The sequence below is a fragment of the Hydra vulgaris genome, chromosome 02 (assembly GCF_038396675.1).
Source record: "Hydra vulgaris chromosome 02, alternate assembly HydraT2T_AEP".
Lineage (NCBI taxonomy): Eukaryota > Metazoa > Cnidaria > Hydrozoa > Anthoathecata > Hydridae > Hydra > Hydra vulgaris.
The window spans coordinates 57,625,756-57,646,516 of NC_088921.1; the positions used below are offsets into that span (position 1 = coordinate 57,625,756).

Consider the following 20,761-nt stretch of genomic DNA (forward strand, 5'->3'; position numbering starts at 1 on the left):
CTTTTCTACTAATACTTCAATGGTTGTTGTTCAAGCAAGCATGATCTCTTGTTTCATCAATAAAAACTCAATCTCTCATGATTCATCATTTAGCAAAGTTGGATCCTTTATCTATAACTATTATTTCATGTTCAATAAACTTTAAATTGTCTTATTTTTTTGATTGCAAAAAACAAGTAAATTATTTCATTCAAGAAATTTTTTTTGTATTGTTTTATACGAAACTATATTGTTTCAGTAATAATATACTATTAAAAAGATTTAATTTTAAAGTATTTTGATGATTTTTATGTTATTTAGCACTTGCTACTTATGGATGGATTTTTTCAGATATGTTTCAATGTTTGTTTATCTTTTCATTCTAAAAAAACAATAAGCCTAAATTAAAACAAATTACCAATAAAAATAAATTAATAATTAAAAGTAATTTAACCTTTAAATGTTAAAAATACAATGCAAAATTCAAAAAATAAAAAAATAGTTTGAAAAAGTTATTGTATTCCGACACAACTGCATACAGCAATCATAGCTAAAAATGTTGGTGAAAAAGTTAACCAGCAACAGATCCATTACATTCAAAGGTACATATATTACACAATATTCTTTTACAACTAAAACACGATTAAAACCATGACAACCAAAACAACTAACCATGAAAAAACAAAACAATACGACATACATTTTTACTTAACTTAAATAAATAAAATCAAAATGTACATATTTTTCATTTACGTGGAGAAGAATCATTCACGGTGGTGTCATATTACAGTGTGTGAAAAAATGTACCTGAACTTACAAAAACTTAAAAATAACATTCAAAAAATAACATACTATACTTAAATGTAATTAATAGAAATTAATTTGTAATTGAGAAAAAATTTTCAGCCAAAAACTGGTTTTAGAGTTACGAAGTTTTAAATTTGAAAATTTTCCTAAAATCATGGTTTGAATCTTTCTTTTTGAATCAATTACAATTACTCATTGTTATCCATTATTAAATACTGTCCATTCTACATAAAAACTTTTATTGGCCATACAGTTGCAACCACTTAAAAAGTCAGACAGTTACATTTAATGCATACATTCATATTGGAACATAACATGTTTATAAGGATATGGTGTATTGGTTACAACTCTACAGCTCTCAACTCTATTTAATTTGTTTTAGTTTTTTATTTATAATTAAACCTTTCGACAATGATCCAATAGTTCAAACATATTTGGTGGATTTTTGTAAGCAAGTTGATTTTGTAAGTTTTTTTTTTTTCTAATTTGCTAAGAAATCATTGTCATGAATTAATAATTATTTAAATATTGGTTGATCTATCATAAAAAAAAAACTGAATTGTTTGAAACCCAGGTAAACTTTAAAAAAAGTCTAAAAAATTTAAAATGCACACAATTTTTAAGAATGATGAAAACAATAAAAATATTGGTTTCCATCATAGGAAGCTTTTACTTGTTTTTTAAATTTATTAAGTATTAGGTTATGTTTATTTGATAGTATTAACAACAACATTGTATTTACTTACTAATGTAATTGAGCAGAGGCTTTTTTTTATTTAATCTTTAAAATTCTTGTCTTGCAACTTCAATTAGTTTAATAAATAGTTTAATAAAAGAATTCATAACCATAAAGACTTTATCTCATGGGTATAAATCAAATTCGTAATAAACTTGATTTAAGATAATGAAGCGCTTTTGTCACAGAATAATTAAGTCAGACACAAAGTTTAATTTTAAATATTAGCATCCAATTAGTGTCAACCCCTGTGATGTTGTCACTTAGTGTGATCCACACTCACTAAGTGGCATCACTGATATTTATCTATATACACATAAATATATGTATATTTATATATATATATATATATACATATATTTATATGTGTATATAGCATATGTATATACACATATAAATATATGTATATATATATACTATATGTATATATATTTATACTATATATATATATCTACTGTGTATGTATGTATATATATATATATATATATCTACTGTGTATGTATATATATATATATATATATATATATATATATATATATATATATATATATATATATATATATATATATATATATCTACTGTGTATGTATATATATATATATATATATATATATATATATATATATATATATATATATATATCTACTGTGTATGTATATATATATATATATATATACATACATACACAGTATATATATATATATATATATATATATATATATATATATATATACATACATACATACACAGTATATATATATATATATATATATATATATATATATATATATATATATATATATATATATATATATATATATATATATATATATATATATATATATATATCTACTGTATATATATGTATATAAATTTATACTTGTCCAAATTTTATTATACTACACAGTAGTACAATAAAATTTGGACAAGTATAAATTTGTTCAAATAAATAATTGTGAGCAATTTAAAAAAAAACACTAAGAGGCATTATTTTTTTTTTTTAATTAAATTTGGATGACACTTAAATGAATGGTTTTCCACTAATTGCTCCCCTGAACAAAAATTTGCTAGTTGCTCCACTGATTAAACATCTGTAGATTCATCAAGTTGGACATGACATTTAGAAATGAAAATCATTCTTACTGATAATATAATTGATTCTTATATATAGTAGTGAGGTACCGGGTACTTAGTTTGGATTTAGGGACCCAGTAATTAAGCTGTTTTCCAGGGTATCCATTTTGTTGGAGTACCCGGCACCATGTATCTTCAAAGAAATTTTTAATAAACATAAACCTTAAGTACTGTAACTATTTGTTTTGGTGAATTGTGTCAAAATATTATTAACAGGATTTTTTATAGCTTAAACTTCAACCAATAAACCTCTTGATTTAAGTCTAAGAGTGTTAAGTCTAAGAGATCGACAAAGTCCTATTTACTCAACATAGATGTGTCTCATTTAAAATATTCTTTTAAATATATTTTTGCATAATAATCAGAATATATTGCAAAAAGAAAACTGATTTATACAGATATAAAATCAGTAACGCAAAATAAAATAATTAAAGAATACAAAAGAATAGAAAGGAAAAAAAAAGAATAGAAAGGAAAAAAAAAGTATTTCAACTGCTTCTTTTTATTGTGTGAGAGAATTTTTTCACAAGAGAATTTTTAGTAATTTGAATGAGTGAGTTTAATACTTTGATCTAATTGAGTTGTGTAATTAAGTTGTGCAATTGAGTTGTGTAATTGAGTTGTGTAATTGAGTTGTGTAATTGAGTTGTGTAATTGAGTTGTGTAATTGAGTTGTGTAATTGAGTTGTGTAATTGAGTTGTGTAATTGAGTTGTGTAATTGAGTTGTGTAATTGAGTTGTGTAAATCACTTTTAAATACAGTTATCTTTCATTTAATTAATCTCATTGAGTTCATGTTTACAACGGTTTAAAGTGAACAACTGCTTACAATAAACATGCAAGATTTTTTACAATAAATATATCAGATTTTTTACAATATACATGTATAATATTTTACATGCTTATTGTTTAAAGATTCATTTTAAAAAATAGTATATTTACTATATAAATATATACATCTATATAGATATATTTACTATATATCTCTTCATTTTTTATTTTTCATAACATAAATTATAATAAATTAGTGCATATCAGCAATTATTTAGTGATAAATTACAAAAAAATATATACTATATATAATACCACAATTATAAAACAAAAATTAGTTAGCAGGAACAGTATTTTCAAAGTTGATAGAGTTACTTTTAATTTTAAAGCTTCTGATGTTTTTGGCATTAACGACATCAGATGGCAAGTTATTCCAAATATTAACAACCCTGAAGGAGAGAGAAAATTTACAGACATGGAGTTTACACTTTAGTTTGCATAATTTGAATTTGTGACCTCTAGTATAATTATAGTTGTTTATTAAAAAGAATATATATTAAGATATATTTAGGAAAACCTAATTAGCATAAATTATTCAGCATTATTTTGTGAAAAAAATTCAGCGCTAGAGATTACACAAACTTTTATTCCAACTTTTTAAATGGACCTGGTGCTGGGTACCTAGACTCTGATCCGGTATTTTCTTCCTAGTATCTGGAATCAGGTACTCTGCATAAACTGGTTGCGACACATCTCTTATATATAGCAACATCTAAAATGCAAGATATATTCTTGCATTTTAAGATTGCATTATATGAAGTATTTAACTGTCTAAAATGTGCTCAAAAGTGTTTTGCTTGTAACAAGAAAGCAAATAATAACTTTGTACAATTTAGGTACATTTAACATCTTTAAAATTATTAAAAAAAAAACGAATGCATCAGAGAAATGCACAACAGTTAGAAATTAAAAAAACACAGTGTTTGAAGCACCGAGATGGTAAAAATTAAATGGACAATCGAAATAACTTTATGATCAAGACAAATGTAATACATCATAAACAACAACAAAAATTCAACATGTTCAATCCAAAACTTACAATCAAAATTCAACCATATATGAAAAATGGCTGTAGCGTAAGCAGAGAAACTATTATTAACTAATATTAACTATTAGAGAAACTATTATTAACTAATGTAGCCATTTTAGGAGTCACTGGCCGCATTGCAAGGAGAAAATGTTGTCGAGAGACTAAACTGGTCTTTCAAAGTTTGGAGCTGAGTTATTTTTAGCTATGAAAGTAATTGTCAAAATTTTAATTGTAAATCAAGAGTGCACATGAAAAGGTTGAAAACCAAGAAGTATGTCACTTGTTTTTTAGTACAGCCTATGCAAGCCAACAGTGGCTCAGTAGGCATTTGGGGATGTATTTCCTATGAAGGTGCTGGTCCATAAAGATATACAAAGGCTCAAAGAATCAGGTTTTGCAAAAAGACACCCTGGAAACATGCATGAAACTACCAATATCAAAATTCTACCAAAGATCTCGCAACTTTCAATACTAACAAAATGGTGAACCTTGCCATGTAACCAAGAGTATCAAAGAATATTTACAATCCAAAACAATAAATTTATTGCCATGATGTACCCAATTAACTGATTTAAGTCCTATTGAAATCATTTGGCCTTTGTTGGAGCTTAAAATGTGATGTTATAATGACGTTTAAATCACAAGCAAAATACACTTAAATAAGATTCTTGAAAGCACTTGGAACTCAATTTCAAAAAAATTATGCAAGAAATTGATAGAACCCAGGCATGTAAAAAAAGCTAAAGGTGACTACTTTAAGTACTAAAAATAAATATTTTTTACTGTTTAACCTGAATTCATCCAAATTAAATTTTCACTTTTTTTATTCTTATGTTTTATTTATTTAACTTTTTATTATATTTCAATTACCTGCTAATTGATTTTTTTTTTTTTTTTAGTTTAATTAGTTGGAAATTTTGCTAATTAACAAAAAAAAAATTATTAATCCCTATCCTAAAGTTTTTTTTTTAAATTGATTACAAAAAGTATTTTTTCGAACAAATTTGTATTCGCCCAAACTTTATTGTACTACTGTTTATGTATATATTTATGTATATAAACTTATTATTGCTCTGTACTTTAAGAGCATTGAGCAATCTATTTGTAGAATACACTGACATAATTTATATATATATAAATTTATATTTATGTTGTTTAAAATATTCGTTTATGTGATAATGTGCATTATTTATTTATTAAAAAAATATAAAATTAAAAATTGATATAAAAATATATGTAATATTATGAAATATATTACAATAGCTGTGTATGTGAGTAATTTATTAGTTAGCCTAGAGATATGTGAAGTATTATGTTATTTTTAGTTGTTAGTTAGTGTAGCGAGCTTTGTAATTTTTTTAATAAGAATTTATTTTCATGGTGGCACTTTGATATAATTTTGGTTCTTTTATTTAGCAGTTCCTCAGGTTTTGGATTTGATATAATAGTAAATTTCTCATACAGGCAAGCGAGAACCTTTTGGAAATATTTGAGTAGGGGGGTACAGACTTGAGAATAGACCATGTTAGAATAGGGGTTTCATTAAAATTATTTTTCAAATCCCAGACGTAGTTTGATAGGGCGGTAGACTTTATTTTTAATTTTATATATTTTTTAATATACAAATAATGCACACTATCAGATAAACGAATATTTTAAACAACATTAAACATATAAGTATTTCACAATTATTAGCTAACTAAAAACAAATTAATAATATCATCGACTCAACTACTAATCAATTTCCATCTCGTAATGATCCAAACTACAAATATATAATGTAACATCCACTAAACAAATCGTAGCAAAATTAAATTTATATATATATATATATATATATATATATATATATATATATATATATATATATATATACACACACACACACACACACACACACACACACACTTCCTTAATAAATAATAAAATAGTATTTATAAATATATTTTTAAAATATTTACAAGATATTTATAATTTTATTTTTATTTAAAAAATTTTCAAGTTATGTTAAATTTATAATGCTAAAAATAAATGTTATTTATTACTTTGTTTCTTTGCTCTGTTGGAAGTAAAATATGTTACACAAGCATGCGCAACAAATATGCCTACAAATATAGCTCCCACTATTGTTGCAATGACTGTTATGTAGAATTTCTTATCATACTCTATGTCAACATAAACCTTCTCCGCTAAAAAAACAATAATTATATATGTAAGAACAGAAACAATACTATATTAACTACTACATGTTTAAGCATGTTGGAAGGAAAAAAAGGTGTCAAGTAAAAAGAAGGTTGCAATCTTTAATTAAATTCCTACTTAATAATTCAATTACCTATGCAGCCAATAAATTAATTATTTATTTTGTGTTAAAAATAAGTTTTATCTAAATATACCAAAATACTTTACTGTCATTCTTTTCTTTTATATTCCTTAATTTATTTATTATATTGTTAACTTACATAAACTTATGAGCCTTTTTTTTTTAAGTTAAAAGAACACTTTTGGAAATGTCTCTAAATGTGTAAATTTTTTGTTCTTTTAGATCATAGTCCAAAATTCTTGGTTTTGTGAACCAAAATGCTTCAATGAATGTCATTCAGTACAGAACTATTAGATAAAAAACATAAATTTATGCAAAAATATTATTCCTATAATAAAAAATAAGGTAAATAAATAATAGAAACTTTGTAAGTGTTCTCCTGTAGAACAAGCAATTTGGACCTGAACTAGTTCTGATCAAAAAGGAAAACTTCCTTTTAGTGTCTGTCTGAAATGTGAGTCAATTAAACTTGATCTTCTTCTTTTTAAAGCCTCTACCAAAAAAATCTTGTAACTGTTTAGCAGACACTTTAAAAAGATCAAAGGTTACTTTCATTTAAAAAGCATTTTCAAAAGCTTATTAATACATACGCACACAAAAAAACAAAGAGACAAAAAGTTAATTATTAGGTAAGAGATTGAAAAAGTTATAAGTTTTGAGATTTAGTGCCAGCAGGGTCAGCTGTATTTAAGCCGAGAATACAGACACACTTGTGTGGTATTTGTTTTATAATGATTAACTATTTTTATAAACATAGAAATAAACATTTGCAAACAATAAAAAATTACCTCTGACAGGTTGAGTTACTAAAAAAAATATAAAATAAAAGTAATTTAGAACATTAAAATGTTTTAAATAATAAATTAAATGCGTATTAAAGTACATATAAAGTATAAAAATGTATGCATATAAATGCATATAAACAAACCTGTTACTGACTCAGAACACAGCCTTGTTTCTGTTTTTGTGACTGTAACCTGCACAGTTGTTTTTATAGTTGAATAACTAACAGAAGAAATGTAAACAGTATTTATCATTAATGATGTTATGAACTCAGTGAAAGTAGTTACTGAACAACTAGATACAGAAGATGGCAAAGTGGAACTGCTGCTAATAGTACTTTTGTCATAGGCTATTGAATTAGAAGTGGCAGATGATTCACACTCTAAAAATAGATATAAAGATTATAAAACAATTTAAAAAAAAAAACTGTTCAAAAATTTTTAAATGATAACAAGAAAAAATGATAAAATAATGCATTAATTAAAAAAGCTATAATTTATAAACATAATAAAGAATTAATAATCAATATAATATTGTATTAAATGGTTTTAGCAAAACAGTAAAAAATGCATAATTCAAATAAGGGCCAGATCAAAGGATTAAATTCAAATTGATGCTAACCCCTTTTATATATATATATATATATATATATATATATATATATATATATATATATATATGTATATATATATATATTTATATATATTTATATATATATATATATAAATTAGTAAAAAACACTTATCTAACTTCATCTTCTCTTGAAGTTTCACCATTGCTGGATCATCAGGAAGAGGAACTATTAAATATTATTTTTGAAATTTTTATATAATTTTGCTTCATTTAAGTACCAGGTTGACATACTTTTAAAAAACTTTTTTTTTGAAAATATTAGGGACTCATTAAATATTCGAGGGCCTTGAGGGACCCCTTGAAATATTTTTTATTCAAAAAAATTTTAAATCTAGTGTTTTTGAATTAGATAGAACACATTAATGGGGTCTCTGCATATATTTTTCAAAAATGTTGTTTTTTGGGACACCCTAATATATATATATATATATATATATATATATATAAAATATATATATATAAAATATATATATAAAATATATAATAAAATATATATAATATATAAAATATATATAAAATATTGATATATATATATATATATATATATATATATATATATATATATATATATATATATATATATATATATATATATATATATATATATATATATATATATATATATATATATAGTCTGTTAATTTTTAATACTCTCCAAATTTTGTTACTGTATTTTTGTTTGAGATTTATTTTAACTTGAAAGTTTTTTTTTGAAAAAATACAGAGTAAAGAAATTGAAAAACAAGATAACCTTGTATTAAGTTATAAACTATGTCTTTTTAAAACAATTGTTAACAGAAAATATACAAACAGTTAATATTTTTGTATATTAAATATTAGATTAAAACTTTATAAAAGATTTTAGACAAATATTTTTATATAGTATATTATTTTATAAAAACTATATACTATATAAAAACCAATATGGATTTAAATAAATAGCATTCCTAAACACAATATACTTTCAATAATAAACTACAGAACCATTTAAAAAAATTAAACTTACTTTTTCATTAATTTTCATTGATTTATCTAAGGCTTTTATTATTTCACAATATAACACTATTTCATAGTATGACCATTGAACAAATTAAAATTTTGAAAAAACAAAATGGCCTCTTTTACATCCATACTGTAAAAAACATCATCTAAGTAAAGTGCCTATTCTTAAGTCATAAGTAATATAGATGACTTGCAAACTAAAAGAATGACAGTTACAAACTTTTTGGAGTGTTTCTATTGATGAAAATATGCAACGAAAAAGAAAAAAGTAGTTAAAAACTTTATCATCAACAGAAACATGCTGCACATTTTATTTATAAGCCTCCTATTAATTTTAAAGATGGTTTTTATCACCATCCTCCTTTAAATGAAAATAATATTCTTAATATATATATAAAGTTAATATTTTCAATGTACTGCATTTTATGTTTGAATGTAAAACTCATATATATTCAATTTTGTTTTACAATTTTTATTCTTTAAAAGAAAAAAAAATAAATACAATTTAAGAATTGAAAATATTATTCATAATCTAAAAATTATTTCATGAACTTTTTCTCATTAAAAAGAAAACTGAAAAAAATCATTTTCTCAATATATATATATATATATATATATATATATATATATATATATATATATATATATATATATATATATATATATACGCATAAATATAAATAATATATATATACATGCATAAATAAAAATAATATATATATATATACATATATATATAATACATAAATACATACTATATATACAAATATATATATATATATATATGTGTATATATATATATATATATATATATATATATATATATATATATATATATATAAATATATATATATATATATATATATATATATATATATATATAAATATATATTTATATTAATATATATATATAATATATATATATCTTCTATATATATAAAGGGCAATGTGTGTGTGTTTGTTTGTTTGTTCTCTATAGAAATCCAAACCGCCGGACCGATCTCGATGAAATTTGGCATGGGAGTAGTCCTCGAGGGGGAGAAGGTTCTTAGCTGGGTTTTGACCCCATACCCCGACCCCCGGGGTCAGGGGGGGGACCAAAAATAGGCCCCCTGACCCCGGGGTCAGGGGGACCATTTTTTGGGCCCATTTTTGTGTACAGATATCAGGTAAGCCAGTTTAAATATTGGCCCGGGCAACGCCGGGTAACTCCAGCTATCAGGTAAGCCAGTTTAAATATTGGCCCGGGCAACGCCGGGTAACTCCAGCTAGTATATATATAAAATACACAAATAAATTATATATATACATATATAAACAAATATATATATATATATTTATATATATATATATATATATATATATATATATATAATATATATATATATATATATATATACATATATATATTGTGAAAAATTTAAGAACCACCAAAAAATAAATCATAATTTATTTCTTTTTGTAAACTTTTATTCAATTGAATATATTTTTCTGGTAATAAATTAATAATAATAAATTTTAGAAAACAGACAAACAAAATAAAGAATATTGATAATGACAAAAACTTTTTAAACAAATAAAAAAATGTATTTAATGTTTTATAGGTAACTTTTATTTTAAAAAAATTGTGAAAAAGATAAGAACCACAGAACAAAAAACGGTAATTTTTAACTAATACTGCGTAATTCTACCATGAATTTTTTGGCACTCGTTTATATGATTTGGCATTGAGTCTATTAAATTCTCTAAAATATGTTTGGGAACATTTCAAAGTATTGTTGGTAAAATATTGTGCAACTCCTCAAGGCTCCTTGGTGCTTTCTTGGCAATATCTTCATCAAGCCAACTCCAAAGATTTTCAATGCAATTTAGATCTGGGCTATTTGGTGGCCAAGTTTGACGCTCAATATTTTTGCTTTCGAACCATTCAGAGAATATTTTAGCCTTGTGACATGGTGCATTGTCTTGCTGAAAAATGAACAGAACGCTTTACTCAAGTGTATCAATTGATGGTTGATCAGTTGATGATGTATCAGTTGTTGTTTAAAATATCGACATAATAAATAGAGTTGAGTCAACCATCAAACAATTTAAATATACCAAAACCATAACATGTCATGCAGCACCATATTCCAACCGACCCCCTACCTTGTTTTATTCTTTGATCAATACAATTAAGATTATATTTTTCTGAAGGCTGCCTGTGAATCATAATTCGGTTTTTTCAGTTATCAACCTCGATATTCATCTCATCACTGAACATTACTGTCCTCCATTTTTCTGTAGACCATTCTTTGACGCTTTAACAAAATTCTTTTCGCTTTTTTATATGTTGTTTGGTAAGTCACGGTTTTAGAACAGCTTTTTTCCATAACATATTTTTAGCTTGTTAGTTTCCTACGCACAAGTGATGCTGATGCTTGACGTCCATTTGAAAGCTTCCATTCCCTTCCTAATTCATCTGACGGCATGGTTTGATTTTTCTTTGCCAACCTGATTAAAAGACAATCATCATTGCGTGCGTCAAATGGCAGCTTCCAGAACGATGGCAATCAATGCAAGATTTTGTCTCTTTGAATCTTTTGATGATTGTTAGCACCGAATTATGTGATCGCTTTATTATTTTTCTAATTTCAAGGGCGGTTTTACCTTCCTGGTGAAAATGCACCACTTACGAAAGTTTTATTCAAAAGTTTGGGACAGAAAAGTAATAAGATTTTATATGGGTTTTTTATAAAATACTTGTAATTAAATTTTTTAGGTAATGATAAAACTTGTTAATTTAACTATAAAATTCCATCTTCCTTATACTTATATCCTTATACTTTCTGCACGTTTCTGTTTTGCTGTTTTGTCAGCATTTTTCCGTTTTGCACTAACATAATGAATGAACAGTTTGAAGTCGTTACAGCTAATTTCAATAATGGAATGTTAACTATTTTACCCAAGTGCGCGTGGAAACGCAATGTGAATATAAAAATGTGCAAATGAAATGGGAATAGAAAATTAGGAAATAACTATAAGAAAGTTAAAGCTTCTGAATATTTTTAATTTTGTAAAAACGTTAAGTAAGATTATTTGATTTATTGTTAATAATATCCACACAATAGTTTTGAAGAAAAATTTCAAATTATTCTTGTGTTATAATCTACTAACTTTTTGACGATAAAAAAAAAGTGTTATTTATATAAGAAATTATAAAAAAATATATTTAATAATTATTAATTAATTTATGACAAAAATTAATTATTAAAAAAATATCAAGAAATATAAAAACCGTTAATCGTACATATTAAGTTAACAGCATTTTAAATACATTTCAAAACAACAAAAGCAAAAAATTTTAGCCACAAATTTATTCTTCAATACTATTAAAAGAACTTATTGAGTACTTGCGTTTTTGTTTGGTTGCGTTTTTTTTACCATTGAAGTTTAAAAAAATAGCGATCTGGCGCAGATAAAATACAAGAAGTTAGGAAGTATAAAAACTACATTGTTGAAGTAGTATAAATGCGCTGTTGTAGATACTACTTCAAACATTGATGAATGAAAGTCGTATAACAAATAGAAAGTTTTTTATACACACAGTCTTCCACAATTTTCAAATTTTAAGATTGCTCTCGCGACCCTGACCTCAAGCGCGCATAATTGTGCTCAATGACAACATATTATAATTTTACGAGCGTGATATAACACGCTTGGTAATTTTCTTCATCACAAGACCTGTATATATATATATATAATATATATATATATATATATATATATATATATATATATATATATATATATATATATATATATATACATATAATATGTATATATATAATATGTATATATAATATATATACATATATATATACTCAAATATATACATATATATGTATGTATATATATATATATATATATATATATATATATATATATATATATATATATATATATATATATATATATATATATATATATATATATATATATATACATCATGGCCTAGTATAGTGTCACTATAGTAGGTCATATATACATCATGACCTACTATAGTGACAGACAAGTAAATCTACCGCATTTTAAAAAAATGGTAGGCGGTAATAAAATGGTAATAAAAAAAAGCAAATTTAATATACATAAATCTAAAACTCGTCGCATATTAAATTAAAAAATCACATTCTTTTTCTGGAATGCACCATATTACAAATTATTAATTGAAGAGCATAGTGCTAAATATACTGCAGTAAAAAAGGATTCACTACAAATAGCCAAAACCTAACCATACCCAAATTTGTAAAGCACTAATATTTTTTTGATAATATGAAAAGTGTTAAGTCTTTTTACAGACTTTGTTACATCGTAGTTACCTCTGCATCCAGTGATACAACACTTAAAAACCATATTCTACAAATCTAATTATATAGCTCTGAAAAAAAAAGAAAATTTAATATACATAAATCTAAAACCCGTCGCATATTAAATTAAAAGATCACATTCTTTTTCTGGAATGCACCATATTACAAATTATTAATTGAAGTGCTAAAAGTACTTAAGTCGCAAAATAAATGTTTTAAGAAAACCTACTTTGATCAGCCATTTTGAATCCTTATTTTGAGGCCTTATATCTCTGTAAAGTACTTTTAGTACTAAGTTCTTTAATTTAAAATTTATAAATAAAAAAAATAAAAAAAACTCGCCTCCAGTTTTTTTTAAAGCTGTACGTTTACTTGGCCTGTCACTATAGGCACATTATGTCACAGTAGGCCATGATATATATATAATATATATATATATATATATATATATATATATATATATATATATATATATATATTTATATTTATATATATATATATATGAATATATATATATATATACATACATATATATATATATATAAATACTCTCATGAAACCTATTATTATAAACATTTATATAAATATTAACTTTGCTTTTTCAATTTTTGTTTTGTTTTATTTGTTAAACTTAGACATTATTTCATTTTATTTTGATAGCTTATATTTTACTTCATGTATATTTTACTTATAAAATCTTATATCTTAATTATTTATATAACTTGAATTTTGACTGGCTTGAATATTTTACATGTATGACAAATGTGTATTTATACACATGTAACTGATAAATTTATAAATATGTATTACTTATATATAAGTGAATATATGTGTGTGTATTATTTGGCAATTCAAAAGAACGGAAACTTAAAAATAATAAGTCAGTGGGTGTAAATTATTTATTAGTAATTAGTTTATAAAGCTGATAAATAAAAATTTACAATTTAGGTTATTTAATTTTAATTAGACTGTTAAAATAATAATTGGTATTTACATATTTAAAATTTAAAATGAGGTAAAATAATGCATGCATAATTTATAAATAATTTTAGATTTTTAAGAAAAAATAAATATAAAAAATACTAAAAAAATAAAAAAAATGAAAAAACTATTAGTGAATGGCATTAGTTAATTAGGTTTGTAGTTAGCTATGTCATTTTTTAGTAAATATTTGTTTTCATGGCAGCACTTTGATATAAATTCAGATCCCTTATCCTTAATTGATATCTTAAATTCAGATCCGTTCATCAGGTTTAATAAACCTGATGAACGACCTGTATTTAAAATATCAATTAAGTTCGTTCATCAGGTTTCGAATGAGAAATATTTGCAAGTTTTCCATTTAGGCAAAGGTGACACTTTTATGAAATGTTTGAATAAGGGGGAATGGATTTTAAAAGAAACCAGGCTAAAGTGGGGTATCATTAATTTTGCTTTTTAAGTCCCAAAAATAGCCAGATAGAGCCATTGTCTTTTGATATATTTTGTTCTTGAAGGATGAATTGTTGTTGTAATATATTGTTTTCCACTAACATATATACACACACACACACACATATATATATATATATATATATATATATATATATATATATATATATATATATATATATATATATATATATATATATATATATATATACATATATACATATATATATATATATATATATATATATATATATATATATATATATATATATATATATATATATATATATATATATATCTACGTATATATATATATATATATATATATATATATATATATATATGTATATATATATATATATATAAATATCTATATATATATATAAATATATATATATATATATATATATATATATATATATATATATATATATATATATATAGATATATATATATATATATATATATATATATATATATATATATATATATATATATATATATATATATACATAAATATATATATACATAAATATATATATACATACAACAATAGAAAATAGAAAAATTGAGGTCAGCAATCTTTTGAAGACCTCAAACACCCTCAAACCCGACCCTAATTCTGAGGGCTGTATTTATATATATATATATATATATATACACACACACACACATATATATATATATATATATATATATATATATATAAATAAATATATTTATACATATATATAATTTATTTGTAACCTCTTTAAGCTTTTCTCTATGGCAAGATCCTCATGTTCTTATTGTGAAATTAACAAAACTCATACTTCTTGTTTATAAGTATTTTACTAACTCTTTCATTGTAAGCTTATTTTTAATAAATTTAAAAAAGTAATTTTCAATGATTTTTAGAACTGTTATTTTTTGTAAAATTTGATTTTTTCACACACAATTTTTTCACACACAATTTTTTTCACACACAATTTTTGTGGTCTTTATATTGAAAAAAAAAAGAATTATAACAACTAATTTAACCTAATTTGCATGCCTCTTTCTTATTTTCAACTTCATAACTGTAAGGTAATCCATCACATTGAAAATAAGGAGAAATGCATTGTCGAGGTACTTTTCTTAAACAGTGTGATCCATTCCATATGTGATTTGAATATGATTCACTTAAGGTTAACCACTTTCCACAACCTAAAATTAAAATTTTAACTTTTTTTACAAAAAAAGTATTTTTGAAACTCAACTTGTGCTTTATAATTTTGCAACATACTCCACCAAGCTCAGATCAAAGGAGGTCTAGAAAAAAAAACTCAATTAATTTTAGGGTCCTGTATGGCATTTGTAACAAGCACTTTTTATTAAAAAAAATTTAGTGTATATTTTACATATTTTTATCTTTTGTCTTGATTTTGAATTTTAAGTTAATAAATCGCATTAATAAACTGCATTTGAAAACAAACAAAAAAAACACAGTATTCATGTTTATTTGAGTATATTAATATTTAGCTTGCTTGTGATTTGAAAAAAAAAAAATGGTATTAATATTATTCTTGGAGAAAAACTGAGCTCTTTATTGAGGATTAAATACGGCTAATAAATACATTAAAAAAAGATTTTTAGGCTACCTATTATATGGTGCAAATATAACACAAACTGCTGCAAAATAAAGATTTTATCACTCCCTGATAAAAAGAAAAGAAAATATTTTAAAAGATTTTGATGTTCATTGAACAGATGCTTCATTTTTTTTTTTAAAACATCTTCGCTTCCAACAAGGATGTAAGCAACCACTAATTAAAGTTGGAAGTTACTGGAAGAGAAGAGATGAAGATTGTAGGGGAAAATAAGGATTGACAGAGGACTTAAAAGATTGCAAATTATATGAATCAGGAAAACAAGATAAAGGAAGCAAATTCCAGAGAACTGATGTTCAAGAAAAAAAACTAGAGGAATAAGAGTTTTTGAATCACTAATTGGAACATTTAAAACTTTTATAATTATTTGAAAATTTTTTTAACTTTAGTAAATAAGTTAAAAAAAAACTTTGTATAAAAATTAAGTTAAAAAAAAACTTTGTATTGGAAAAAATCAAGTAAATTAATTAATAAAACCGAAAAATAAGTAGAGGTCATTGTCCTTCGTGGTTTTTCAAAAAACTACAAGTTTGTTGTACAAGATAAAATTCCAAATTTTCACTGGTACAAAATTTTAGCAAATTTCTATCCAACAGTAGTTTATAACAAAGTAAACAATATCTTTAAATGCAACTCAATGTTTCATCTCTGTTGTTTGATCGAACATGTTTAAAAATGTTCATCAATATAAAAACTGTAAACACTTCATGCCACCATAAACAATGATATAAAACTATGCTATTAAATGTACTATGCTACTAAATATAAATGGTTCTTTATTTACAATCAGTCACAATACATTTACATGATGGTACTGGTGAGATTGTGAAAAAAACTACCATCAGTTGCTATACTTAATAACTAACAACCATATATTTTTTACATCTGCAATGCTTGATTTTTGCCAAAATAAAATCATACGAATTACCTTTTACAACATATCTGAGTCAAATATGATAATCCAAAGTAAAATAACGGAAAGATACACAACAGAAAAAAACATTACCAGACATTCACAGATATCACAATTTCACATAAGTAGCCTCAGAATAAGTACTAAAGTTGTTACTCAACAGTTGAAATATTCATTTTTAATTGATTGTAAAAGAACATCATGATAACAATCCATTAGACTAGTTAAAGATATTTAACAAAAAAGACAAAAAATAACAATTTCTAAGTAAAATTCATGCATCTATGTTCTTTTAAGTCATATCATTGTAATTTTTTTATCTTTTATATCTCAAGATTCATTTCTTTTTGTACAAGGTGACAGAAAATCCAAGAAAATTGTTAAAATATTTTGAAATCAAATTTTTATAGAAAAGCTTTGATTTTCCTTTCTTTTATTTTTGAATTAAAAAATAGATATGTTAAAATAGATAAATTAATATAAAAAGTTAAAGTAAATTGTGTGATGCCGTTTTATTTACAAAATTATTAAGTACTTAAAAAAAAGTCATGAAGAAATTGAAAAAAGAGTATCTATATATCTGAAACTGCAAGGAGTTAGATACTAGAATTAAAGTTGAATTATTTTTATGAATGTAAAAATGTGAACCAAGCAGGGCTGACGACACGAGTTTCAAAGTGGAGGGGCATAATCATTAATTTTTGAAAAAATGTTCTTTATATCTAAAATTCTCTAAAATAAATTTTTAAAAATGTCCTTTGGAAAAAAAGTGGAGGAGGAAAGAGGGGGAACGTGCCCCCCTGGCCCCTTCAGTGTCATCAGCTCTGCCAAAAATAATTAAAAAAAAAAGAATTGATCAAGGTAAAATATTTGTTAAAACAAAATTCAAAAGTTATGTGCACCTTTTTCGTAACATGAAGCTGTTTGACAAATGTCACACATATTGTTTTCAACTTCATTTTTTGTACAAACATATATTTTCAGCTTTAAAGTAAACATTCTTTTTGAAGGATTGCCTCTGCAGCTTCCACCAATACTTTGGTTAAGCTTGCTTTCTGTTTGCTCAGATGTACCTTTAGAAAAAATTATGAAACCATTATTTATTAGTTATTTATAAAAATTACTTATTTTCCAATATATTTATTTTTTAGAAAACAATTGTTTACTTAAAGCTTGTTTAAAATGTGTGTCCTATGCACAACTGTAAAAAAACAAACACAAAAAATGATTGTTTAGTTGACCATTTATGTTTTAAATCATTTTGTGTTCTATGCATAAACATGTCAGGTGGTCAATTTATCAAAATAACAGGTAAAAATACAAATATAGGATATAAAAAACTAAAAATATATAAGCATATAAAAAAAATAAAATAAAATAAAAATAAATGAAACAAAACTTAAATACATAATACATTTTTTTTTAAACTTAAAAAATTATAATAAAAGATTTAAAAATACTTATTAAATAATAAGTCATTCCAGCCACAAATTTTGGTTTAGATTTTGAATCCAATGGATTGTCATCAAAAACAATTAAGTGTGAAAAATCTTTACTGCAAAACCAAGCAAAATTTGATGAAGGTAAAACTAAAATTAAAAAAATAAAAAATAAAAAAAAAATTATTTTTTGTAAAAACTATTTGTAAAACTTTTTAATATTCTGATTTTCTTTTTGATTGTTATGTGTTTCTTATGTTATGGTTTTATATGAATGAAATGTTATCTGCATGCATCCTATTTGTAAACAATTTTAGGTGCATACACTAGGGTAATAACTATTATTATTATTTTTTTGTAACGAAACTGAAACCCCTTACATTCGTGGAACAATGTATAAAAATGACAGTAGCAACATTAATTTTTAAAAAAGTTGAAAAAAGTTCCCCCACCTTTTTATTTACTTTTGTTCACTTTTTGCGCAGTTTGACTGTGGGTTTCAATTTTACAATGAATTTTTATGACGTTCTAGTCTACTTTTAATCAGGTTCTGGTAAGCTGTTTACATTTGTTTATAAATAAAGCATTCACAGATGGTTGTTAATTTTAATTTATTAGTTTTTGATTCCAACTATACTATACTATATGACCTCTTGCCAGCTTGGGGCAAGTTCTCTCTATATATCTATTTTATATTTTATTTATCTTCTATTTATAAAAAAATAAATAAAATATAAAATAATTATATAGAGAATAATTATAATTTCTATTTTTTATTTCTGTAGAATACTTTGAAACATTAGAAATATTTTTAAATATTTTGGATAAAATCTTGTTTTCAGTGCAAAATTGCAAGTCTTACAAAGTGGAAGAGAAGTGAAAGACATTAATCATCTTGAAACCAAAATAAAATGTCTTATAGAAAATACAGCAACAGTGTAAAGTCAAACAAATGCATTTGGACGAAGAATCTACTCTCCTCTTCTAAATAGAAAAAGGATCTAAGGATTTCATCTGTTGAAAAGTTAACCAATCTCACATGGAAGCCAACAAATTCAAAATCTTGGAAACTTCACTTTTCTGTTCAATAGCGTTAAACTGCGACTGGTTAGAACCAAAATTTTGATTACGGATATAGAATTTCTCTGGAGGGAAATTCTAGACTTTCCATTATTATCCAGCGCACTCATCAGAAAGAAACTCAATAGTCTAATTGATCTATATGACAAAAACAAAAAAAGAATCATCTAATAAATTCACTGGAACACTTTCTCAGTTAATTGATGTCACCAACATTAATGGAGAATGGAAAAGCACAGAGGATGAATAACTCTTTTTCAAAAATTTCAAAGCAAAAATCCCTATTGTCTCCAGATTATCTATCAGATCAGGTTATCCTGCTACTGGTAACATGTAACCTAGTACAATCTGCTTCATGTCCTGCTGCCTTGTAGGATATGGCTTTTTAGGCAAAGGCTAGGAAATGCCAACTCCGATTTAAAACACCCCCTGCCTTGATGCTCTTGGTTGAATAAAGACTAGAGATGGTGTCTCGATAAAAATACTCATCTTGGGCAGATGTTAAATGCACCCGGCTACTGTCTTGTAGAAAGCCTCCTAGGCAAAGACTTAAGGGTAAACAGATTCTATCTGTTGACCAGCCTCGCACCCCTTCTTCATCTATTAGGCTGACGCAGATGTATTTTTATTACATTGTTTCCAGTTTAGGATGTTGAATGCTGGATC

The 20,761-nt window shown here is 24.2% G+C and overlaps 1 protein-coding gene across 2 annotated transcripts in view; it reads right to left on the minus strand.

Moving 5' to 3' along the window:
- Window positions 1–20,761, minus strand: part of LOC100212375 (uncharacterized) — a 61,369-nt gene that overhangs the window by 21,485 nt on the left and 19,123 nt on the right. For both annotated transcript variants that reach the window (XM_065791484.1, XM_065791483.1), the window contains 6 exons: window positions 19,037–19,165; window positions 18,479–18,649; window positions 16,056–16,220; window positions 7,769–8,005; window positions 7,629–7,646; window positions 6,563–6,706 (listed from right to left, as the gene is read on the minus strand). In XM_065791484.1, the coding sequence (XP_065647556.1) occupies window positions 6,563–6,706; window positions 7,629–7,646; window positions 7,769–8,005; window positions 16,056–16,220; window positions 18,479–18,649; window positions 19,037–19,165 (864 nt within the window). The remainder of the gene's footprint in view (window positions 1–6,562; window positions 6,707–7,628; window positions 7,647–7,768; window positions 8,006–16,055; window positions 16,221–18,478; window positions 18,650–19,036; window positions 19,166–20,761) is intronic.